This window comes from Sciurus vulgaris (genome assembly GCF_902686455.1).
Source record: "Sciurus vulgaris genome assembly, chromosome: 18".
Lineage (NCBI taxonomy): Eukaryota > Metazoa > Chordata > Mammalia > Rodentia > Sciuridae > Sciurus > Sciurus vulgaris.
This window is the reverse complement of record NC_136479.1, coordinates 39,681,788-39,706,874: the sequence shown is the minus strand read 5'-3', so window position 1 is coordinate 39,706,874 and position 25,087 is coordinate 39,681,788. Positions and strand designations below refer to the sequence as shown.

Genomic DNA, 25,087 nt, shown 5'->3' with positions numbered 1-25,087 from the left:
TCACACCAGTGAGACCCTGTGGCTCTGGCCCAAGCGCCGCTCCCCAGGCCGGCTGCAGAGCCGGGTGCCAAGCCCGTGGCATGTTCTGCCTGCAGGCTCCCTGGGCCCTGCGCTCCCAGGCCAGGAACGCTGGGCTGCTCCGTAGCTGCTCAGATCCTGTTAATTCCTCGGTAGCTGTGAAGACAAAGTCGGTCCATGGTTCCCAGAGTGGGGAGTCCAAACGAGGAAGCGTAGGATTACAGCAGATCCCCACTCAGCAACTAGGAAGCGTAGGATTACAGCAGATCCCCACTCAGCAACGAGGAAGCGTAGGATTACAGCAGATCCCCACTCAGCAACGAGGAAGCGTAGGATTACAGCAGATCCCCACTCAGCAACGAGGAAGCGTAGGATTACAGCAGATCCCCACTCAGCAACTAGGAAGCGTAGGATTACAGCAGATCCCCACTCAGCAACGAGGAAGCGTAGGATTACAGCAGATCCCCACTCAGCAATGAGGAAGCGTAGGATTACAGCAGATCCCCACTCAGCAACGAGGAAGCGTAGGATTACAGCAGATCCCCACTCAGCAACGAGGAAGCGTAGGATTACAGCAGATCCCCACTCAGCAACGAGGAAGCGTAGGATTACAGCAGATCCCCACTCAGCAACGAGGAAGCGTAGGATTACAGCAGATCCCCACTCAGCAACGAGGAAGCGTAGGATTACAGCAGATCCCCACTCAGCAACGAGGAAGCGTAGGATTACAGCAGATCCACACTCAGCAACGAGGAAGCGTAGGATTATAGCAGATCCACACTCAGCAGCCACCGAGTTTGCATGTTGGTTTATTTTCTCCCAAGAACTCTGTGTGTTTGTGTGTGTGTGTGCGCGCGCGTGCACTCACGTGTGAATATCTGCGGTACAACTAAGTGATTATGTTTTTATCGTTGTGATTATACTCTGGGTGCAGTTTTACGGCTGACTTTACACGAGTAACACAGGACTAGCAAAAGGAAAAGCTGCCTGGTGGATCCAGGGGAAAGCACAGCCCAGCAACCAGGCTCCGCCTGGGGGCTGCAGCCCTCTGACCCCTGGGGCGTGGCACACCTGCTGGCTGCAGCAACTGTGACCCTCTTATTTAGATCTTGGCCCTGCCTGCCAGCTCTGCCCGCCCCACGGTTGTGCCTGGATCTCACTGAATGGCCTCCTCTGCTCCCGGGCTGCAGTCTTGCGCCCACCTTGATTCCGCCCCAGAGGAGAGGCGCGCCCTGGTCGCCTTTCCCTTCTGGGCAGGCTCTCCTGAGGCTCTCAGGGTGACACTTAACCCTTTTCTCTTGGTAGAAATGAAATTTTGGGAATTGGTCTATTGATTCCCAATGCAAAACTGAGAATTCGCGTTTATGATACTGCGATTACGTCAGTGTTGTTCACTGCAGAAACAAATATATCATTAAGCCTGTGAAACTGGTAGGAGAAACGTAAACAGTAAATAAATTGGACCCGAGAGAGAGAGAAGCGGGAGGGGATCTGATCCTAACTGTACAGTCAGCCCTGGGCTTCCAGGGGTTGGTTCCAGGACCCTGTGGACACCCGGTTCTGCAGGGGCTCCAGTCCTTATATAAAATGGCAAAGAATTTGCATAAAACCTAAGTAGTCTTCCCATCGCCTCTAGATTTTTGTGATACCTGATTCAATGTAAGCGCCGTGCAAGTAGTGGCCACACCCTATTGTTTAGGGACAGAGGAAGGAAAAAGTCGGTATTGTTCAGAACAGATCCAGTTGCTTTCATGTATAGTTGGTCACAACCACCGAGGCTAAACCCTTTGCGTGGAGAGAGCTCTGGTGTTTGGCACGGATACTGCCTTCCCCCTCTCCGTGGGTGCACCTGTCTCCCTGGCTCAGGATCTGGAAGGCCGCTCCCTGCCCTGGGCGTGGATGCAGCTGTCTGCCGCCATCTGACCACCTGATTCAGTTCCACCTCAAGAGCTGGATCTCAGGTTCTCTAATTGCTCGGATTCTATTTTTGTGTGTATGTGTGTGTGTGTGTGTGTGTGTGAGTGTGTGGAGCTGGGGACTGAACCCAGGGCCTTGTGCATGTGAGGCAAGCACTCTACCACCTCAGCTGTATCCCCAGCCCTCTGTGTTCTGCTGAAATAATTTATGGAAGGATTCTCTTGGGAAGTTTCTGGACTGCAGACTTCCTAAGCCCCAATTTTGATTGGCTGTGGTTGGGCAGATGGTGACGTCCCCCTGAGGTTTAATGGCTGGTCCCACCATGGTCTTCAGGCACTGACCCTTGTGCAGCCAGGGGTCCTTGTGGTCATCCTCGTCACAGGGTGGTCCGTTCCTTCCTCTGGATGCTGGGGTCACCCGTACTGGGCGTGTTCCCTATTCCTTCCTCCCGTGTCCCTCTCTCCCTCCGGGTCACTCGGAGGGTGGGCCCCTCCACACTAGCCCTCCTCGTTCAGGGACGGCTTTTCTCTTCGGTCTGCAGCTCTGACTTCCCGGCGTTCTTGATCAGACCGTTCTTCCTTTGTCTGGCTTCCGAGCCCTCGATTAGAATTCTTCCAAGGGCTCCTTTTCCAGAATCACACGCCTGCCGCCGGGGTCACCTTTTCTGTCCGCTCTTTGGCGGTCCTGGTTTTCTTCCAGCGTCTGGCAATCCCGCTGGGCCGTTGGCGTTCCTGACATTTCTGAATGTGAGACACCAGTGAAGGGCGGGTTTCGACAGGAGCCTCGGGCTTGACGGAGGATGGACGTGAAGTGGGGAGGTCCGCTGGAGGACAGGGAGGGCGCCCGTGGCCTCTCCCGGGTGTTGCTGGGAGGTCCCGGCCCCGCCCTGTCCCGGCCCAGCCCAGTCTGGCCCCGCCCCATCCTGGCCCCGCCCCATCCCGGCCCCACCCCTGTCCCGGCCCCACCCCACCCCTGTCCCGGCCCCGCCCTGTCTGGCCCCGCCCTGTCTGGCCCATCCCTGTCCCGGCCCCGCCCCTGTCCCGGCCCCGCCCCTGTCCCGGCCCCGCCCAGTCTGGCCCCGCCCAGTCTGGCCCCACCCCTGTCCCGGCCCCGCCCCTGCTCCGGCCCCGCCCCTGTCCTGGCGGGAAGCCCCCCCGGCTGATCCTGGTGAGGCGCCCTAGCGAGGCCATCCCCTCTGGCCCTACCGTCTCTGAGCCCTGCCAGCCGGAGAGCCAGCCAGCGTCCAGGCTTCTGCCCACCAAGGCCTGCCCTTGCCCGTGTCCACCAGGACCAGGGCAGCAGCAGCTCTGCCTCTCCTGTCTTGGACTGATGGTGGCGCCCGGTCCAGGTGTCCTGTGCTCACGTGTTTCCTGAGTGGAGCCATCGGCGTGGTCGGATGTTGGAACGCAGCGCCGGCCTGTCCTTAGTCCCTTTCCATCCTGGCTACCTGATCGCCCTGCGGGGTAGAGGGTGGTGGGTTTCTTCCTGGGGCGCTTCCTCAGTGAGCAGCGCGGCAGGAGGGTCTTCAGGCGACGTCAGAACCTCGGCTTGCGCCGTCCATCCCGCCGCTGGACGCGGTGCGCTCTGCCCGTCGCCTGCTTTAGGTGTCCGCATGGTCCTCCTCGTCTGCTTTGCTCTTTGAATGCAGCGTGGCGGGTGTTTTGGAGTGCACACCTCCGGCTCCACACGGGGTAGATTTACAGATGCGGAGTGATCCGGTCGGAGGGTCAGAACCATGCCTTGGGCTCTTGCTGGGAAATCGCCACATTCCTTTCTTGAGCTGATCTGCAGCTGCCAGGAGGTGCCCTCCGCTGGGTTCTCGCCGCCTGCTGAAGCCACGGCCTCCCAGCTGAAGCAGGCAGCCGAGGCCCCCATGGGTCTGCTTGATCAAGAATTGGAGAAACGCGTTTTGTAATCGTCCTTCGTGTGCCTCTTCATACTTGTGTGTGTTTGTTTATTTATGCTGTTTACATGTGTAGCGTTTATTCTGCACCGGCAGCACTGTCAGCCCTTTCCTTTAGATTCTTCTCTGTTGTGGTTAAACTTTTAATGTCTCTTAACCACGAAGGATGCGTTGTTCTCATAGTCGATCCTAGCTTTTAGATTGTTTGGTGGGATTTTTTCCCCCGTTTTTTGGTCTGCTTCTTTAAACAGTCACTTGCTTTTCTGACAGGCTGCCTCAGGCAGAATTTCCAGGACGTTCTTGCAGCTCAGTGGGATGATGGGCGTCTCGTCTCTTCTCTCATTTTAGTGACTGTACCTCACAGAGAGCCTCAGAGGGAGGAAGGAGGCGTGGGTCTCCTGGGGGTGGAAGAGGAAGAGAGAAGGAAGAACTCTGGCTCTAGCGGTCCCTGCCGTGTAGACCCTGTGGTTCCACAGGTCCCAGGAGCCAGTGTGAAGCGTTCAAGGCCCTGGGGGCTTTGCGCAGGGTGTGGACGGTGGGTCCGTTCCTCACGGGCCTGCTTCCAGTGACTCCTGACGCTCGTGCCTGGTGGGGATCTGCAGTTCATGCCAGTCTGTGTTTAACTCCGGACTCTTGGAACACGGGCAAGAGGCTGAGACGATGTCTGCCAAGAAACCCGTCTCTGGGTCTTGCTGGTCAGGTAGGCCCCCGTGGGCCTCAGGACTGTAATGGCCGAGCAGGCGTCTCTGGAGCTTCCTGAGGGAGCCCGCCTCAGTTCAGTTACTTTATGACTTTAAATACGAGGAGCCATCAGATCAGACCAAAGTTGGCCAACACGATTCAGAAGCTTCAGAAGACTGATGAAGATGCAGGTCAGACCCAGTCTCGTGCGTGATGGGGCCTGGCCCGACGTGGAAGGAGGTGGAAAGGGCTGCAGGCAGCTTGGTGCCTCCGGAAGTGTGCGGCAGGTCCCGGGGGAGTCCCGGGGGCCCTTTAAGAAGCCGACAAGCAGGAGGGGCGCGCAGGCTGTCACGCCCAGGCTGTCACGCCCAGGCGGTCCTGTGTCTCTGGCCTCTGAGACGGCAGGACGTCATTGACCGCTCGCTCGAAGACAACGTTTTAATCAAGATTGAGGAAATAATTGCTTTTCAGAAGAAATTCACGGTGCCTTGGAAACCCTCAGCTGGGATGGGGTTTCCTTGACAAATCTGGAAGCAGGGCGCCGCCATCTGAGATGCGTCCACGGGCAGGGGACGCGTGCTGAGCAGCGGTGCTCCTCCAACCGGCCAGCCACCAGCAGACCCACCGGGAGGACCAGGCCCCATGTCCCTGTCAGCCGGAGCCCAGGGCGGCCTGGAAGCAAGACAGACCCGTGGGCTCCTTTCACTGTGATTCAAAACGCCTCCGTGCGTAGCCGCAGGGGCTCTGGCTTCAGACACTGCCACGGCCGGGCCAGCTCGGTCCCGGGCCTCGGTCCTGGGCCCTAGGTCCTGGGCCCTCGGTCCCGGGCCTCGGTCCCTCCCTCCCGGGCCTCCCAGTCTCCTCCTTCCTCCGTGTGTTTTGTGGTCCTTTTCTCACTGCGAGGCTGCTGCTGAGCACGGACCGAGTTTGGCTTTTTCTCTTTCCTCGCTGGGACGGGAGGGTCTTGGTGATCTGAGGATCTGTGGGACACTGTTTTTGAAATAAGCATCACTTTTATTTTTGTCACTTTAAACACAGCCTATGATTATAATTGTAATTTTAACTTCGAGGAAGTATTTAAGACAGCATTTTAAAGTTTCAGTTTTACTTTTAAAATATTGACTTGGACGACTGACCCTACTATTTCCAACTCACAGACAGACCTGCTTTTAAAAATACCCGTCCTGATGTTCGCTCTCTGGTCTCACATTGGATACATTTTTATAAACGTTTCATAGATGCCTGAAAATGATCTCGGGGTTGGGGCGAACAGAGGGACACACAGACACACAGAACACTATCGCAAACACACACACAAACTAGCCTGGGTGGAATAAGAGCTACATTGTTGAGACTCTGTTTTAACTTTCTGTCCAGGTGGTTTATCAGAGGCTTGGAGGGTATCTTCAAATTTCTCAATGATTTTTCTCTTTTGTTTTCTTTTAACATTTGAAAAAATTTTTTAAAATTTATTTTTATTGTAAACAAATGGGATACATCTAGTTTCTGTTTATACATGAAGTAGAGGCACACCATTTGTGAAATCATACATTTACATAGGGTAAAGGTGTTTGATTCATTCTGTTATTTTTTCCTCCCCCCCACCCCTCCCACCCCTCTTTTCCCTCTATACAGTCCCTTCTTCCTCCATTCTTGACCCCCTCCCACCCCCCATTATGTGTCATCATCTGCTTATCAGTGAGATCATTCGTCCTTTGGTTTTTTGAGATTGGCTTATCTCATTTAGCATGATGTTTTCCGATTTCATCCATTTGCCTGCAAATGCCATAATTTTATTATTCTTTATGGCTGAGTAATATTCCATTGTGTATATGTGTGTGTGTGTGTGTGTGTGTGTGTGTGTGTGTGTATATATCACAGTTTCTTTATCCATTCATCAATTGAAGGACATCTAGGTTGGTTCCACAGTCTGGCTATTGTGAATTGAGCCACTATGTACATTGATGTGGCTGCATCTCTTGATTTTAAGTCCTTTGGGTATAGGCTGAGGAGTGGGATAGCTGGGTCAAATGGTGAACATTTGGAAATTTTTTTAAGAATTTCTTTGACTTGGTAGTTGTCCAGACTGTGGGATTGGGTGACGTCTGGATACAGGCAGGTGTCCGGTACGGATGGTTCAGGTGATTGGTGGATCCAAACCACACTCACCGCTTCCTACGGCATTTGAAAGCCTCTGCTCTGCCTGCTTCGGAACACACGTTACTACGGCCATAGCAGCTGTAACGTAGCAGTTCCACCCCCTTGTGCAGCAGACCCTGGGGTTTGCCCCTCCTGTGTGCTCATAACTCTGTACCTGCTCACCTGCCTCCCCGCGTCCCCCCTTCCCTTCTCTAGCCTCTGTAACCCCTGTACCGACTCTCCATTTCAATGAGGTGAATGTTTTTAGATCCTACATGTGTGAGAACAGGTAGAATTTGTCTTTTTTGTATTGCTGAATGTAATGCCTTTTAGTTCCATCTGCATTGTTGCACATGATAGGGTTTTGTCCATTTTTGGGGCTGAGTAGTATTTCACGGTGTATGCACGTGTGTAGCACATTGTCAGTTCTTCAGCAATTTAAAAAATCACTTTCTCTTTGTACTTAGGTTATTTTTTTCCTATAATGCTATGATGTGGGCTGCATAAAGGTTAGTGGCTAACATGCTATTTTGAATCCTACACTTCTTAAACATAAAGTGGACTTACGGGGTGCATTCACAGCTTTTCAGTTGTTTGGAGTCTGAGCTCTCTTTTTCTGTTTGCCTGAGCATCTCCTCCCGTTGTTTAATCTGTAAATGTCTGAGAGCAGCATTGGGGTGGCTTGTGTCCTTGCTGTGGCCGCTGTGTGATCTGCGGGAGGCGGTCTCATTCTGTTTCTGGGTGACCAGCATTCTCTGCCTGGATGCTTGGAGAAGCTGCCTCATGTTTGACCTTGGGGGAGGTCACCAGGCCGTCCAGCTCCTCTGTGTGTTCACTGAGCTGGACCCAGGCCGTCAGGTGTGGCTCTGCCAGCCGTCTGCGCTGGTCCAGACTCTGCGTCTCCCTCCCACTTGCTGATACCCAGGGAGGGTCCCCGCTGGCTGCAGGTCCGGATTCCGTGGCCATTGCCTCTGGTGGAGGGGAGGCCAAGGTGCTCCCGCCCTATCCTCCTCCTCAGTGACAGCTCCTCCCAGGCTCCCACCCCTGCTGGGCACCCTCCATGAGCCAGCTCCCCTGAGCAGGCCGGCCTGGAGCGCCACCTCCCGGACCCCCAGACCCGAGGCGGGAGTGGACTTCTGCCGTTGCCGATCTCCGTCACCCGTTCTGCCCGTGGCCTTTGAGCCCTTCCAGCAGCTTAGCAGGCTCCATGTTTGAGGCCCTTCCAGGAGGCTACCCGACTGACTCTGGACAGAACGACGAGGCTCGGAAAGAAGGGGAAGCTCAGAGCCCAGGGGCACGCGGGGGTGGGCGCCCCGCAGACGGGCCACACCCTGTGCTTGGGCTCCAGCGTCCCTGCAGGCCTGAGTCAGGACGGGGAGTCCGGTGCCTGGCTGGGACATGTGCGTCTCCCAGGTTCATGTCACACCGCCGTCCCCAGTGCGAGGGTGTCGGGAGGTGGGACCCTGGGGAGCCAGCTTGGTCATGTGTGGTGTGGACAGGCTTGTGTGGCCCCGCGGGAGCTTGGTCCGCAGTGCGGTGGGTTTGAGAAGCGTGTTCTCCAGAGCGGAGCCCCATGGGGGCATCAGGTGGTTGGGGTGCTGCGTCAGGAGGGGCCAGTGAGTGCCTCCGGGACCCTGGTCACTTCCTGGGAGAGCGGTTGTTATGAACAAGCACCGGGTCCTGGCTGGTTAGCCATTCTGCAGCTGTGACTGACAGACTGACCAGCACAATGTAGGGGAGGAAAGGTTTCATTGAGGGCTCGGGATTTCAGAGGGCCTAGTCCACAGGAGGCTGGCTCCATTCCTCCGGACTCAGGGTGAGGCTGGACATCACGGGAAGAGTGAGTGGCAGAGGGAAGTAGCTCACGTCATCAGTTAGCAAAGAGAGAGACTCCGCTTTTCAGGTACAAATGTGTACCCAGGCCCACCTCCTCCAGCCACACCCCCACTTCAGTGACCATACCCAGGCCCACCTCCTCCAGCCACACCCCCACTTCAGTGACCACTTGGTCAGTCCCACCTGGGATCAATTCACTGACGGGTCAAGGCCCTCTCGTTCTCCTCTGAACCTTCCTGCGCTGTCTCACACGGGAACTTTGGGGGACACCTCACTTCCAAACCAGAACATGACTTGCTCTGGCTTCCTGTCCCGCCACGTGACCATCCTCCTCCTCTCACATCCTCACACCGTGATGCCACCTGCCATGATGTGGTAGTTACAAGACCCTTGCCAGAGCTGGACGGGTGTGATTGCCATGCTCTTGAACCTCCGGAATTATGGGCCAAATAAGCATCTTTTCTTTATACGCCACTTGGCCTCAGGTGTTCTGTTACAGTAACAGAAAACATGCCAAGACTGGTCATGAGGCCAGAACTCTCATGAACGGAGTTTGTGCCCTTGGAAGCTTTCTCTGCTCTGTACCACGGGAGGCTATGACAAGAAGACAGTCACCTGAGCTTGGAACTTGCAGAGCTGACCCTGAGTGCAGTCTTCCAGCCTCCAGAACTGTGGGCAGGTCATGTTTGCTGTTTGAACCACCTGGGGTGGGTGTTCTGTTATAGCAACTCACGTGGTCTGAGGCATTCTGATAGGGCCTGGGCTCGGGCTGCCTGCTGACCCCGTAGGTGGCAGAGGAGCTCACTTCTGCCAAGAGCACTGACTGCGAAGCAGACGGTCTGCAGAGACACCAGAATGCACACCTGTCACGAGCCCGCCATCCAGGCTGCCAAGCCGAGGAGCTGACAGGAGGCAGACCCTCAACGGGCAGACACGGTCCTGTGTGCTGAGAGCCACCGGGAAGAGGCTGCCCCTGCTGAGAGCTGCCGGGGTCCCCGTGGCAGCCCACACCCCTGTGGTTCCGAAGTCCGAGTGGCAGGAGGAGGGTCCTGCTCAGGAAAGGGAGCTGGCAGAGGGCTGCTCTGAGAGCAGAGATGGAAGACGTGGCGGAGAGTGACCCCAGGGCGCAGGACGGTCCTGACCAAGGCCTCACAAGACCGAGGCAGCTTTCAAGAGCAGGGCTGCCAGAAGTGACTGCGGTCACCCACTGAAAGGGTCAGCAGAAAGGTCAAACTGCACGTCATGCAGGGCAGGGGGGAGCATCCCTGAACCCGAAAGTGACCGGGAGGAAATCTCCTGCCACGTTGGCAGAATCAGAGACACAAGAACCTGGAGCGTCCAGGGCAGGTGGGCAGAGGGGGTGCCGGCCAGCCCCAGCCCAGGGCTGCGGCCCCTCGGGGTTCACCCGGAGGGGCTGGCGCTCGCACGGTTGTCGGGGTGGTACTGTGCTGCGTGCACGCGGGGACACCTCTGGGACCTCAGCTGCGTGTGTGGGCGAAGGGGAGCCATCTGTCATGTGCCTGTGTGGCTGCGTCCCCCGAGCCCGCCCACGGTCCCCACCACGTCCACACACAGGCACCAGGTGTGATTGCGATGCACTGGTAACAGCAGACTGAGAGCGGAGCCCAAGAGCTCCCCCAACACACGGGGCTGTGGCAGGGCTGAGGGGGCTCATGGGCCTCCAGCTGAGTTGGGGTGAGCACCCCTGCAACTGGCTCCTGGGGTCCCCACTGAAGCTGCCTGGAGGGACGCTGTCTAGGCGGCGTCCTGTCTTGATGCAGCTGTGTCGGGACGCCCTTGGCCAGCGTCACCCGCTAAGAAGCTCCCGATTCCCACCTGCAAACCCCAAGGCAGGATCTGTTTTAAGCCAATAGGTTCAGGGCCAGTCATCACGCAGCAAGAGCTGGCTCACCCGGTCACTTCGAAGGGCGAGCTGGTAGAATCCAGGAAGGTGAGCGTGCACACGTGGGTGTGCGGTCCAGAGGACGTCCCGTCAGTGTGGACAGACAGACCCCCACGGGGATCCGTTGCAGCATACTTTTGTCAATTGTGTAATTGTCCTTGTCCCTTGTTTTTACTATAACAAAATACCCAAAGCTGGGGACTTTACAAAGAAAAGCACTTTAGTGAGTTGCAGTTTTGGAGGCTGAAGGGCCGAGATCAGGCAGCCCCATCTGGTTGGCTCTGGCAGTGTCGGGACGTGGCGGGTGACAGTGTGTGGCAGGAACATGTCCCAGTGTGGTCCGTATGAGTGGAAGGGGCCAGGCTTGTTTATGTGACAGCGGCTCTCAGGAGCTAGTTCCCAGCATTTGTCCCTGAAGGGGGGCAGTGGTGGCCAGGCCTGACCCCACCTGCCAAGGCCTGACTGCCTCCCAGTGGTGTCACGTGGGGATCAAGATTGGGCACGTGACCTCTGGGGCACAAACCGTGTCCCCACAGCGGGCACAGCAACAGACTCCCCTCTGAACTGGGAACCCCTGCACTGGGTGTGAGCTGCCCAGAGACCATGCGTGGACGTGGTGGGGACTGTGTGTGGACGTGGTGGGACTGTGTGCGGACGTGGTGGGACTGTGTGTGGACGTGGTGGGACTGTGTGCGGACGTGGTGGGACTGTGTGTGGACGTGGTGGGACTGTGTGTGGACGTGGTGGGACTGTGTGTGGACGTGGTGGGGACCGTGCGTGGACGTGGTGGGACTGTGCGTGGATGTGGTGGGGACTGCGGGTGGACGTGAGTGTGTCCATCCCAGTGTGGAGTGAGGCGCGGTGTCAGGAGCAGAGGTGAGTGTGTCTCACTGAGTTCCAGACATACCCTGTAGGGTAGCGTGTTTGCACAGCCACGTCCACACGTAGAGCTTGAAGGTGTGGGTGGGAGGCTTCTGTCCACCCCGAGAGCAGGGCTGCTGGGTTGGGGACGGGCCAGGGCACCAGGCTAATGGGTGATACGACTGAGCCTGGGTGGACAGGATGCATCATGTTGTTTTCTGAATGCCTGTTGTTTTGGAGCCTTCTCCTGCCGTCGGCGTGGATTACACCCTGCTGCCATTTCTGGATTCCTTTGCACGTCAGTCTGCTGTCTGCCCGCCTGTCTTCTGTGCCTCTTGTCTTCCTCCCTCCCTCCTCGTTCCTTCCCTCCTCCTCCTCTGCTGAGCCCAGGTCCTCCTTTCTGTCTTGACGTCTCCTCTGCTCACTCTGATTTTCTAAATTGTTTCTTATTTGTCCTAATTAGCTACACATGACAGTAGAGTGCACTTTGACACACGAGACATAATGGAGTGTGACTTCTCATTCTCCTGGTTGTCCATGATAGAGAATCCCACCTGGCATGGAGTCGTGTATGCACAGGAGATAATAATGTCAGATTCATTCTGCTGTCCTTGCTACCCCATGGTCCTCCCTTCCTTTTACTCCCCTCTACCTAAAGAACCTCTATTCTTCCCTAGTCACCACCCCCCAGTCACTGTATTGTGAATCAGCATCCGCATATCAGAGAAAACATTTGGCCTTTGGTTTTTTGGGATTGGCTTATTTCACTTAGCATGATATTCTCCGGCTCCATCCATTTTCAGGCAAATGTCAGAATTTCACTCTTCTTAAAAGCTGACTAATATTCCATTATTGCTACATTTTCTTTATCCATTCATCTGTTGAAGGGCACCTAGGTTGGTTCCATACTTCAGCTATGGTGAATTGAGCTGCTATCAATGAACAATTGAGCTGAACATCGATGTGGCTGTGTCACTGTAGTATGCTGATTTTAAGTCCTTTGGGTATAAACTGAGGAGGGGGATGGCTGGGTCAAACAGTGGTTCTATTCCTAGTTTTCTGAGGAATCTCCCATCACATTCCAAAATGGGTGCCCCACTCTGCAGTCCCACCAGTGATGAACGACTGTGCCTTTCCCCCACGTCCTCGCCAACATGTGTGGTTGCTTGTAGTTTTGATAATTGGCACCTGGGGAAAGCAACGTGGCCCAGCCTGGGGTATCTGAAGCCCAGACTCCCTCTGACATTGACTCCTGCGTTTGCATTCTTGCTTCTCAGACACGCTGCTTTCGCACGTGCTTTTTAAGGGTCTGAAGCAAAAATTGCAGCCGTGTCCCCTCTCCCTCGCCTGCCGCTCTGGCTGTGGTCTGTGGCCCTGCGTTTTGAGACTCCGTCCTCTGATGAAGCAGAGCTTGCCCACAGACCCCATGCGGTGCTCTTGCTTACTCATTCTTGTCTGACTTGAGGTCTGTCCAGGTCCGCTGTCTGCCAGTTGGCATGCCCCGCAGGATTTGACAAGGGAATGGAACTGTTTTGTAAGTGCTTTGCCAAATGTCCAGTGTCTAGCTGGCGTCCACCTAGGCATCTTTGCCGGAGGAAGATGAGATCTTCTTGTCCCCAGAACTTAGCTCTTGGACTCTGGGGGAAGACATGGATTTCTGGGTTGTCTGAGGACTTCTGCTGCTCTCCCTTCATCAGAAGCAGTGCCTGCCCACCAGCCATCCCCACAGGTCACTCCTTCCACGGCCCGTCTCACGGACCTAGGGCCTGCAGCTCACCACAGGTGTTCACGTAGGGACCATGTCTCAGACCCTCCCTCCTAACCCTCCCTGTGCTGGTCCCTCCAGCACACAGAAGGAGGTGGTTGGTGCTTCCCAGAGGTGGAAGGGATGGTGCGATTTGACCCTGGCAATCCAATAGAGCTGGGAGGACGATTCCCGATGTCCTGGTCGGTCATCCCGAGTCCCTGAGCAGACAAGACTGCGGGTAGATGAGAATGTCTTCTCATCTTTTACCGTCTGACTGTTATTCTGTCTGACTCTGGGGCCAGAGCACTGTGATTTATCACTTAGTTCTAACCGTGCCGGCGGAGCGGAGGCGGCTTCCACACACTGGCCTTAGTCCTTGTTATGGTTTGCACGTGAGGTGTCCCCCAGAAGCGCCCGTGTGAGACAGTGCAGGCAGGTTTGGAGGAGGAATGATTGGGTTAGGGCCTTAACCTGATCAGTGAATTAATTCCTGGTGGGGTTAACTGAGTGGTAACTGGAGGCAGGTGGGGTTGGCTGGAGGCAGCAGCTCGGGGGTGCGGGGCTATCGGGTATATAATTGGCATCTGGAGAGAGGAGTTACCGCTTCCTGATCATCGTGTGAGCTGCTTCCCTCCACCACACTCTCCCGCATGTCCAGCCTCACCTCGAGCCCCGAGGAACAGAGCCGGCCCTCTATGACTAAGGCTTCTGGAACCGCGAGCCCCCGATAAACTCTCCCTCCCCACCCAGTTGTGCTGGCCAGGCGCTTTACTCACAGCCATGGAAGCTGACCAGGACAGGCCTCTGGGAATGTCGCAAGATCTGGTGAAGGCTGGTCTCAGTTCTCTGGCTCTTTGGCTTTCAGAGCATGAAATGGACGCTGCCCCTTGGGTGCCTGGTCATTGGGAGCATGAGTGGCCATTGCATCTGCAGAGGATGCCTGCACCCCAGGCACTGCAGGGAGCTCAGGTGGCCACTGAGGGCGCTCGGCTCCCTTCACAAGCCCACTTCAAACGTGTTCAAAGTCTTAGGGTCTCTGAGAAAGCTCAGGGAGAGGTGAGGACGCACGTCGGCGTTTCCTTCCCCCGTGTCTGTGCTCAGGAACCTGTGTAGCCCAAGGGACTTTAGAGCAGCAGGTCCCAGGTCGCTGGTGAGGAAGGGCCAGTCCTGTTTCTTTTTCTTAACTTTCAGTCCTTTGTAGACTTCATACGTCGGTAAAGCACAGTGAGAGAGAGTCTCTGGGAAGCAAATTCAAATGCAAGAGTGTGTCAGAATCAGGTCCACGGGTGCTGGGCGGGGCCGTGGGCTGCCGTGAGGTGTCCAGGGCTTTCCACGTTTCCCTCACTCGTGGTGACGACTGGCAGGTCCGTGGACCACACTTTGAGTAGCACTGCTTCTGAGGCCTTGCAGAACAGTCTTCGCCCAGGAGAACCAGGTAGCGGGCCCCTTCAGCCTCGTGCCGGTCCTTGGCACTGAGGAGCGCTGCGTGGACAGCTGTTGAGGTGTTGCAGGAACAGCACATGCCTCTTCACGTGTGTGAAATGGTGTCTCAGGGACTGGTGCCGGGAAGATGGGGCCAGGGGCTGTGACCTGCCATCAGCCTGCTAAGACACAGGACAGCAGATGGCGCAGGTCCACCTGGGGCTGAAGGCCTGGGACTTGGGGCAGCTGCTGGTGAGGGCTGGAGCCCAAGTCTGAGCCCACAGGCAGGAGACTGTAAGGCTCTCCCTGCTCAGCACTTCACTCTTCCGGCTCCTGCTGCTGGACGGAGCCCACCACGCTGGGGAGGGCCCCTGACTCACTCAGCCTGCCCACCCAGAAACTCCCTGTCATCCAAATATCTGGGCACCCCATGGCCCAGTCGAATGGACAGAGAGTGAGCTGTCCCTGAAGGGCACCCATCGGAGTCAGCGTGAGTGGTCTCCCAAGGCACGTGCCGGTTCCTCCAGCTCCCCGGTGACTGGAGCTGCCTCTTGTTTTCACCTCTCAACACCTTTTCCTTGATGTGCTGTGAGCAGGCCCTTCCGGGATGCAAGGAATAAATAGCCTCCTCTTCGGCTGGTGCTCTCCTTTCCAAGAGCTGTCTTCCATTCACGCGGCCCATGCTGGCTGGCACGGCCCAGCGCCGGAACCCATGCCCACACCTGTCCCCGAGACTGTGGCACCCAGCCGGCTTCTCCCTGAGGTCACCCTCTGCTGGGTCCAGCCGGCCCTCCTTCGTCGCAACTCAGTGTCCTTGCAACCTAAACCATCTGTGCCGCCCTCTGTCCCCGCGTCCTCAGCAAACCCTATGGACGCTGCTTACAGCCTGGGCCTGGCTGTCCAGCTTCCCACGCTGCGTCTTATCTGATATTTTCGGCGTTGCTAGTCAGCATCACCAACACGACACTTACAGAGGAAGAGATGAGGCTTTCGCTAATAAGGGTGGAGCTCGGATCCAATCCAGACGCCAATTCTGACCAGCAACTCGAGGCCCAGCACACTCGGTGTCTGGTGAGGGCCTTTCACTGCTTCCAAGATGGTGCCTCGCTGCTGTCCTCACATGGCAGAGGGGGAGGGCTGAAGGGTGCAGCTAGTTCCCTTGGCCCTTCCTAGGGGTTCTGATCCCGTTTGCGGAGGCTCTGTCCCTGGGACGCAGCCCCTCTTAGCACTATCACGCTGGTCCTAGGTTCCGACATATGAATTTACAGGGGCACATGGTCAAGCCATGGTACTGTCCACCGTGAGCCAGAAAAGCCAGGTGTGGGTGGACGGCCACTTATGCGATGTTTCCCACTGCGGGAAATCGCTCTGAAAGCATGTATCATCTTCGCTCACTGCCCTCCACGTGAGGATCCATCTTTAAGTCTCAGTTTTGGGGCTTGGTTTGTCCTTGCTCCAGGGCTGTGTGTTTCTGTGTTAGCTGAGGAGAAAGTCTTCGAGTCTGGGTTTGCCCGGGCTGCTTGGAGTGCAGTCGTCCTTGACCGTGGCTGCCTTTGGTAGTTTGCTTGGGGAATGCTCTCCGCTCTCCCGGGCGGGACTTCACTCACCTACACGGATGGTTCAATCGCACACATTCTCTTTCCCGCGAGACCGGGCGTTTGGGTGCAGAGCCTGAGTGAGCTGCATGTGCGCCTCCTGTCGTGAGCTGCTTTTTCTCAGAAGGAGTCGTTGGCGTATCAGGTGGGACTCGGCTAGACCCGCTTCCCAGCAGAGCACCCAGCCTGCATTCTGTGGCTGACGTGGGGGTTCGATGTGTTCTCCTGAGGAAAGCTTTATTGCTTTGACTTTGTTCCGTGGATCCCAGGCTTCAGGTATGTGGGAGGAAGGTGTTGCTGGGGACACGTAGGGAGCGCTGAGGAAGGGCCGCTCCTGGTGGGTAGGAGGATTGCTCTGGGTCCTGCACAGACCTCAGTGGGTCTTAACCGATGGGCGGTCGGCAGGCATCTCCCAGGGTAGGAGAGATGAGAAGGTTAGGATCACAGCTGGCAGGGTAACTGGCGAGGGGTCAGGGCTGAGGGCAAAGCTAAGGTCCCACGAAGGCATCCGCCAAGTGGCCTTCTCACCACTGACCGTTGACATCAGCCCCTGCTCAAGTGACCATGGCCACTCCCCAGGTGGTCAGGATTGACCTCTCCTCCACAGTCCTAGTTTGTACATGCGATTTCCCTTTAATCCTGTTTGATCTGAGAGTTAACTTGAACAGAAGAGTTGAAGCGTCTTCCAGAGAGGGGATCTCGCCTTTGTTTATGTGCAAGAGTAGGTTTGGCGCCGTAGATGTGCCCTTTACCCTTGCAAAGCTTGAGTCCTTCGTGGCCAGCACCCTGCTGTTGTGGCTGGCCTATAGACAGAGCCGGGAGGCCGGGAGACTGATAGGTGGCTCCTGCCTCAGCCCTGGACCTTTTTCACTCTGGGGACCTGAAGCACTTGGGAGAGTTGCCCCAGCTGTCATGATGGGTGAAGGCTGCCTCTGACAGAAATGGAGAAATCAGGAAGTGCGGCCTATTTTGTAGGAAGAAAATCAATTCGTCTTTAGACATCTTGAGTTTGGAGTGAGGGCTTGACATCTGGGTGGACGTGGCTGGTGCTCATCTGAGGCTGCCGGGTCGAAATGACGATCAGGATGCTGTGGTTCTGGAACTCGCTCTTCAGGAGCTGGCTCTGTGCTCTCGGTCCAGCCCCTCACCTTGAGGACTTTCACAGGGGATCCTTCAGGAAGCAGCGTGCAGCCCAGCGGGCCAAGCGGTGTCTTGGGCTGAGGGAGCAGGAGAAGTGGAGTCCTGCTTAATGGTGTGCAGGGAAGAGGCAACGGGAGTCTGGTCCTCTGGCCCGGCCAGCGGCAGCATGCCCTGATGAGGAAAGGTGGCTCTCATCTGGATTTTTCTAAGGAGTGTGGGTTGAGAGACAGCGAGGTCTGGGTGCTCTGGTCATCCTGAGAGATGGGTATTCTGTCTCTCTTTCCCTATATGTTTACACCTTGTCACTCAGGAAGGCTCAGAGGCTTGCAGCTCACTGCAAGCTCAGTGTAGATGCAAGCTCACAGTAGATGCAAGCTCACTAAGATGCAAGCTCACAGTAGATGCGATCTCACAGTAGATGGAGGCTCACTAAGATGCAAGCTCACAGTAGATGCGAGCTCACTAAGATGCAAGCTCACAGTAGATGTGATCTCACAGTAGATGCAGGCTCATTAAGATGCAAGCTCACAGTAGATGCAAGCACACAATAGATGCAGGCTCACTAAGATGCAAGTTCACAGTAGATGTGTGAGCTCACAGTAGATGCAAGCTCACTAAGATGCAAGTTCATGGTAGATGCGAGCTCACAGTAGATGGAGGCTCACTAAGATGCAAGCTCATAGTAGATGTGAGCTCACAGTAGATGCAAGTTCACGGTAGATGCAAACTCACTAAGATGCAAGCTCACAGTAGATGTGAGCTCACAGTAGATGCAAACTCACTAAGATGCAAGCTCACAGTAGATGCAGGTTCACTAAGATGCAAGCTCACAGTAGATGCGAGCTCACAGTAGATGTGAGCTCACAGTAGATGCAAACTCACTAAGATGCAAGCTCACAGTAGATGCAAACTCACTAAGATGCAGGCTCACTAAGATGCAATCTCACAGTAGATGTAAGCTCACTAAGATGCAAACTCATAGTTATGTAAGCTCAATAAGATGCAAGCTCACTGCAGGCTCACTGTAGATGCAAGGCAACTGTAGAGCACACTGTAGTGCCAAAAGGGCCATTGTGGGTGACTTGTCTGGAATGTCAGTTGTGTGTGGGGTCAGCTCAGAACCTGGCAGGGAGGCTGAACCTCCAGTTGAGTGAGGGAGTGGCAGGCATTCAGCCCTGGTGTGCCTTAACTTACCTCAAGCTTTGCTGGGGAGCTGTTCCTGGCCCTTCCCTGCAGTCGGCTGCCTGTGCTTCCTGCCTGTTGGCCCTGGTCCTGCTCAGAGGTCTAACACTCTTGCTGCCTTTTCTGGATGGGAGGCGGATCCTGCATGTTTGGTGGCTCCTTCACCAAAACGGAGGGTGTCCCTGGCAGGCTGAGAGGGAGGAAGCCCCGCACTGGGGGACCCCTGTGTAGGCTTTCTCCTTTCTGGTCTTGGTGGGCTCTTCCATCCTCCCTACTGCCCCTCTGGCCTCCCCTTTGCCTTGGCAGAGCCTTGGGCCTGCCTCACATGGCACGAGCTTCCCAGTCCCTGGGTCACCTCCAGGGCAGGAGCTGTCCTGGAAGGCGAGTTAGTGGGCTGAAGGTGCTCTGGCCTCCCGTGGGCGTGCCGAGGACTCCTCTAGGTGCCACTTCCCTTCAGGCTGCAGGTGTGATTGGCATCTCAGAGTGCATGCACAGGAGCTGCTCAGGGGGCATGGGCCGCTTGGTCAGGCTGCGCGTAGCTGCTGAGGGGCAGACCCTGGTGCCAGTGTGAGAGGCACCTGCATTTCCTCCCTGTGGTGAGTGGGGAGGGATCGACACCTGCCTTCCCCGGGAAGAGTGAGACTCTGGGATGGCCACAGGGCTGGATCCCGGGGTCCAGTGGTCCTTCTCCCGGAGCAGGGATGAGGTGCCCTCAGGCCAAGGGAAGGAGCAGCTCCCCTTAGTGTCTTCAGCCTGGTTGACGGTGGCCTGGGGAGTCGGGTGTAGACAGATGATGAGGTCCACCTTCGAAACCAAGGGGAACGCGAAGGAAGACCTGAGAGGAAGGAGACCATAGAGCCCAAGATCCCTGGGGGCTGCGCAGGCCCTGGGGACATGCTGACTTTCCCTCTGAAGGTGCTGCTGTTATTTCAATGACAACACTGGACGACCGAAGGTCGGTGGATCTTAAGGAAGGACAGGAGGACCCAGCGAGTGACCCTGTGCCTCTTCTCTGCCCCTTCTCTCGAGCAGGGAGAAGATGCCGTTCCACCACGTGACGGCCGGCTTGCTGTACAAGGGCAATTACCTCAACCGGTCCCTCTCTGCGGGCAGCGACAGTGAGCAGCTGGCCAACATCTCTGTGGAGGAGCTTGATGGTAAGGAGCCCTGGTGGGCACTTGGGCAGCCAGGGAGGCCTCTGAGGCCACCGGGAGGCCACGATGGGAGAGCTCGGGGCCCTGGCCATGATGGTGCAGGGGAGAAGCTCAGACCTGCTTTTGCCTGAATGACCTCTGGTGTGTGGGGACGTTGGAGCTGGACACCTGCGGGGTGTGTTCTGGTTTACCTGGCGACTGCTGGGGAGAGGTGAGGTCCACCTGCCCTCCTCCTCACCTGTGGGATCACCTGGCCCTGTCGTTACTGTGGACTCCAGCTGCAGGGGAGGGTCCAGCCCCATCAGTGGCCATCTCTTGACGTGGGGCCCCGGTGCCTGGGACACTGCCCGGAGGGGACTCATCCAGAAGCCCTGCCCAGGACAGGACTGGAGAGCGGTCATCTTAACCATGTCTGCAGTAACACCGGGCAGCCCCGGCCATCCAGGACGTGGGTTGGGGTGGGAGCAAACCTGGGAATATGGGCACCAGGTGCATTCTGGGAGAGCGTCCCATTGCATCCTGGGTAAACCAACCCCCTCAATAAGAAATAAAATTAAAACAAGGGAGAGAGAGTCCCCCGAAACCTGGAGAGTCAGGTCGATTGAGCAGAAGCCTCTGCCGAGGCCACACCAGGGCCGATTCCTGGTGCTTCTGATGCTTTGCTCCCTGGTGCTGCCTCAGGGAGCAGTCGGGTCACCCACCCTCCTGTGCTGTGAGCGCGTGGTCCGCAGCCCTGTGCTCGTGTGTAACTGGAGAGCGTGTTTCTCACTGGGGTTCCCGGAAGGGGTTGGGCTGCAGGTGTGTCCTCCCCTCTTGCCGCTGTTTGCATCTCCCTCGAGGCTTGCTCATTTTCTTGGATGAGCCGCGCGGCCGCAGAGGCCGCAGCCCTGTGGGCGGGATCCCAGGAGCAACTAGGAGACATGGGAGAAGCCGGAGGGTGCGAATGGACCAGGCTTCGTGGGAAGCAGCTGCTCTCCACAGCTGGACAGGGCTGCTGGCCTGAGAGGAGAGTGGGGCCCTCGGGTGGCCAGAGCGTGTGCAGGTCCAGGATGCAAGCGGAGAGCAGGCCCTGCCTCCTGGGCCCAGGGGGTGGAGCAATGCTTGGGTGGCATCCGTGACAACGAGTCACCAGAGCCTGGGCGGCTTGTGAGCCATAGGGGTCATTGCCACAGTCCGGGACCCTGGAGGCACAAGATCAAGCAGATTTGGTGTCTGGCAAGGGCTCTTGCTGGTTCACAGATGGACTCTGTTCTCACTGGCAGAAGGGCCAGGAGCTCCCTGGGCCTTGTGTGTAAGGGCACTGACCCATTCCTGGGGGCTCTGCCTGCCTGGTCACCTTTCAGAGGCCCCTCACATCATCACATCGGTGACCAGGTTTCCACTGGGAGTGGGGAGACTCTCAGGCTCCACAGGCATTGGCAGGTGGGAAGCGAGAGGCCTTTCCCCACCTTTGGGGCAGTGCCCAGAGTGGAAACCAGGAGGCACCTGGGTGTGGGGGCTTTCCTTGTTTTGATTTGAATAGATACTGCTGGTCAGTTGCTGGCAGGAGGGACCAGGACCGTCCCGTGCAGATCTGCTGAGCAGCCCTGGCGTCTGAACATTCTGGGTGGCGCTCGAGGAGGTGGAGAGCACCGCGAGTCTCCAGGGCCAGCTCCTCCCTCCACCTTCACCCTGGGCTCTCGGGAGCTGATTTCTGGGAGACTTCTCTGAGCAGAGCTTCCTCGGTGTAAAGCTGGGCTCTCAAGGTGACTGAGGTCCCCAGAGGGTCGCCTCACAAGAGGACTGCAGGCTTGATTTGGCCTTCTGGCCAGGTGTGGGCCTGGCTGAAATGCCCCCAGGTTCTTGGACGAGTAGAGTGCCCAGGCCGGCCTGTCCAACAGGCAGGGGCAGTTAGTGGACACCTCGGCAGGTGCACAATGCGGGGAGAGGGCTTTACCAGCCCTGCAGACCGGGGCTGGGTCCCTGATTGAGGGTCGCCTGCGCTCTGGTTCTTGAGGCCAGCTGTGAGGAGGATGTGTTTGTCCTTCAGGAGGGCGATCGGCTCTCGGCCTGGAGAAGGGCCATTTATCTTCTGACGGAAGATTCACTCTCCTTACTGATTTATTTTTCTGCCAAGGTGAACACTGAGTTATGACGCCTCCTGCTTTTCTTTTTTATAAGCATCTTGGGGCTCCGGCAGGACAGTGCAGATGTGTTCTGAGTTCAGAGCAGGCAGAGTCTGACTCCAGCCGGCCCGAGTCGGTCCGATGGCCTTTGTGGACTGGAACTCGGGGAAACCAGTTTCTAAGATTTCAGTCCAGCCTCCTGAGGAGGCCGCTCGGGCCACTCCTATCTCTCAGAGGACAGGTGGTGTGGCACAGGACCTAGTGAGCTGGATGCCAGTGGACACCTGCCACTGTGGGTGTGGATGTCACTGACACTGTGCTCACACACTGCCCACCTCCCACACTACAGCTGCAGCCTCCTGCTTGCAGACGGCCCCAGGGGCGGCTTCCCACCTGGTTCCTCATCAGTGATGGATGTAGGGACCGAAGGCATCCGTGATGAGTGGTGACCCTAGAATACAGGCCATCTCTAGCTGCAATTCACTCCTGCCAAATTTCTGTTTCTTTAAACAAAGCTCAGAAGAGAATAATGCCAAGCTGAACAGAGTTGGTCAGATTGGAGTTGGAAATCTCCCAACCCAACAAACCTCACAAGGATGGGCTGATGGAGACATTCTTGTGTTCATTCCTATTCATTAGCCCATTTTCTGTTACTATGATGAAATACCTGAGGCTGGGACTTTATAAAGAAGAGAGGTTGATTTAGCTCTCGGTTCTGGAGGATTCCAGAACATAGTGCTGGCAGCAGTTCAGTTCTAGTGAGGACCTCATGGGGGTGGCATCAGAGCAGGTGCACGTGGAGAGGAGAGGTCGTGATGTGATGGGAAGCGGGTGTTGGATGGGAAGGGCACCATTCCTGCTCTTTGGAACAATCTGCCCTCGAGCGAGCCAGGGTCCCAGGAGAGTGGCATCAGTTCCTTCCAAGGGCAGTGGCCTCTGTGACCCAGTGACTGGCCGCTGGGCTCTGCCTCCTTAGGGTCCCCCCTTCTCAGGTGAGCACACGGGCACCCGGGCTCCCAGGCGCCACAGCGGGGCAACTATTTCAGGTCAGCTTGCCGCCTGCTCGTCCGAAGCAATTGCTCATTGCTCGTCCAGTAAGCGAGACTCGCGCTGCCTGTACCCAGGAGCTTACGGTCCACCTGGGGTTGACATAGGCGCGAGACCTGTCCGTGGGGCCTTGAACCTCTGGAAGTGCAGCGCGTGGGGCTTTATCAGACGTGTGGATCATGTTTTAAAAGATGGCTTCCTCCCTGCTCTCCATTCACTCACGTGCAGTACTGCCTTGGTTAAATTCGCCTCCGCCCAGGGTTCGTTTCCACTCGTAAGCGTCCCGCCCCACGGGGGTGCCTGTCCTGCTCCTGGGGGAGGCTGGGCTGCTCCCAGGGGGAGGCCTGGGTTAGCTCCTAGTCCGTTTTGCCATTTGCTCTGTCCATTTGCGTCCTCCCAGGCCTGGGTGAAACCCTGGTGGGCCCTGGGCTGAGGGGGGTTGGCGCATGTGGCATCTCCACTGTCTGGAGGAGGTTCACCTCCTGCCCGGCCGCTGGGTGGGACTGGGTCTTGGGGGCCCCACCGCTCCTGTGTCATGGGGTCATCTGTCCCTTCAGTCTTCCCCGCCCCTTCTCTCCTTCCTGTCCCCAGGCCAGATCCACGGTCAGTCGCCCCGGGGACGGTCTGGTTCACTGCCCCCCGGCCAGCCAGGGTGGCACAGCCCGCCTTGTGCCCTTCCTTGGTGCTGCTTCCCTGGTGGCTGTGCATATGGCTCCTGTTGGGCAGTAGGTTGCCCTGGGGACAGTTGCTCTGAGGAGGTGGTGGGCGTCTCCTGGGGGCAGGGGGTGTAAAACCGCGTCTGCTGCCATTTCCCGGGGTGGCCTCAGGGCAGGCTCTGGCCTCCCTCCGAGGTCTGCCATCTCCAGGGCGGTTCTGAGGACCTGCTCCTGCACGTGTGGGGATTTTACTTGGGGTCCGGGCGTGGCCTTTGCAGCCTGGGGCCCCGGCTGCCCGAGGTCCTCCCGCGCCTGTCCTGTGGTGCTATTAGCACGCCCTGGCTTTCGAGACCCCTGACTGGTGTCCTGGTCAGCGGCTGGCCCCCTCCTCCACCCCGCCGTTTCCACATGCGCTGTGGACCCTGGTCCTCGGCCTGCTCCCACCTGGCTGTCGCCGGCATCCCAGGGAAGGGAGACTGCCTGGCCGATCTCCGTCCTCCCTCCTGAGTCGGGAGGGTGTGCAGGTCCAGTGCAGCTGTCCTGCGGGCTCTGGGCTCCAGGGGTCCCTCGTGGACGGGTTTCACTTGTTCTCTGTGGCGGCCCCTCCTTGCAGCGCCCCACAGGAGGCTCCCTGACCCTGTCCCTCTCACCTCCTCTCCTACACCTGCCCCAGAGGCTGCCTGCAGACCCCATCTCTCCTCTGACCACAGGCTGTTTTCTGGGGCCAGGTCCCTGCTGCCCAGACACCCGTGTCCCTCAGAGTTGACCCTGAGTCTCAGCTGTGACGCTGGCCCTATGTCGGGCCGGGTCACTGGAGGCTGGTCCTTAGACGCAGACTGTGAGGTCACACCTGTTTGCAGCACTTATTCTTTACATGTGCGTGTCGGAAACACACCCGTCTCCTCCAATCAGCTGACCTGCAGAGGCCTTGGACACAGCGAAGAGCGTGAACACGTAACGTGTATCTATGTGTCCTGTGTAGACACTCGCACGACCGTAGACACGTGTGCTGCACGTGGATCTGTGATCACGTGTTCTTCAGCTGTTCTTCTCGCCCGGCTCGCTCTCTCCCTTTCTCAGGACTCACACGTGTGCACTTTCCCAGTTCTAGAATGTTCCCTATGGCTCACGGTCTTGGAGGAGGCGTGGAGGCGGCGGGCCCTCTCAGGGTGGTCCTGTGGTTGTGGCTCACACGTCCTATTCTGGGCACGTCCGTCGGTATGTATGACAGGCGTCCCGCTGCTGCTGTGGAGATTGTTCTGGTGTCTTCCTCTGGAGAAGGTGGATTTCTGTTCCAGCAAGGAAGCAAATGCCTGGTGCTCCGCCATCTTTCCTACTCCTCCGCCTTCTCCACTCTGAGCGCCAGGAAGACCTGGAGCCTGGAGTCTCGGCCCTGTGGCCGCGCAGCCATGGTCACAGCCGAGGTCCCCGCTCTGTGTGGAAGCTCTTCACAGGACCTGGGAACTAGCAGGCCTGCTAGGCAGGTGCTGTTTTTTAACCCTGGTTCTCCGAGGTGAGGCTCCAGAGCCTGGCGACCTTGTCCAAGGTCACGCAGCAGCATCTGTTGGAACTGGGATCCACAGTGTCCCCTGGTCTCTGAGCCCAGGCTTTTCTGCTTGGTGTTCTGGCTCCTGCTTCCTGCTGGACAGGCCTCTGGACCCACTTCTGCTTCCTGCCCCAACATGCCCGCACACGGCCACTCTGACACGGGCGACAACTGGCAGGTGGAGCCCATGTCCAGTGGGTGGGGAGGCATTTTTAAAGCACAGAGGTGCACTGCA

General features: G+C 57.2%; 1 protein-coding gene across 10 annotated transcripts in view; it reads left to right on the top strand.

Moving 5' to 3' along the window:
- The window catches only part of CALN1 (calneuron 1), a 381,358-nt gene that overhangs the window by 92,892 nt on the left and 263,379 nt on the right, over positions 1-25,087 (top strand). For 9 of the 10 annotated variants that reach the window (XM_079120227.1, XM_079120229.1, XM_079120235.1 and 6 more), the window contains one exon: positions 19,377-19,501. In XM_079120227.1, coding sequence (XP_078976353.1) covers positions 19,377-19,501 — 125 coding nt within the window. Of the gene's footprint in view, positions 1-16,198; positions 16,299-19,376; positions 19,502-25,087 lie in introns of those variants that run through there. The other variant, XM_079120230.1, reaches the window with a different exon arrangement.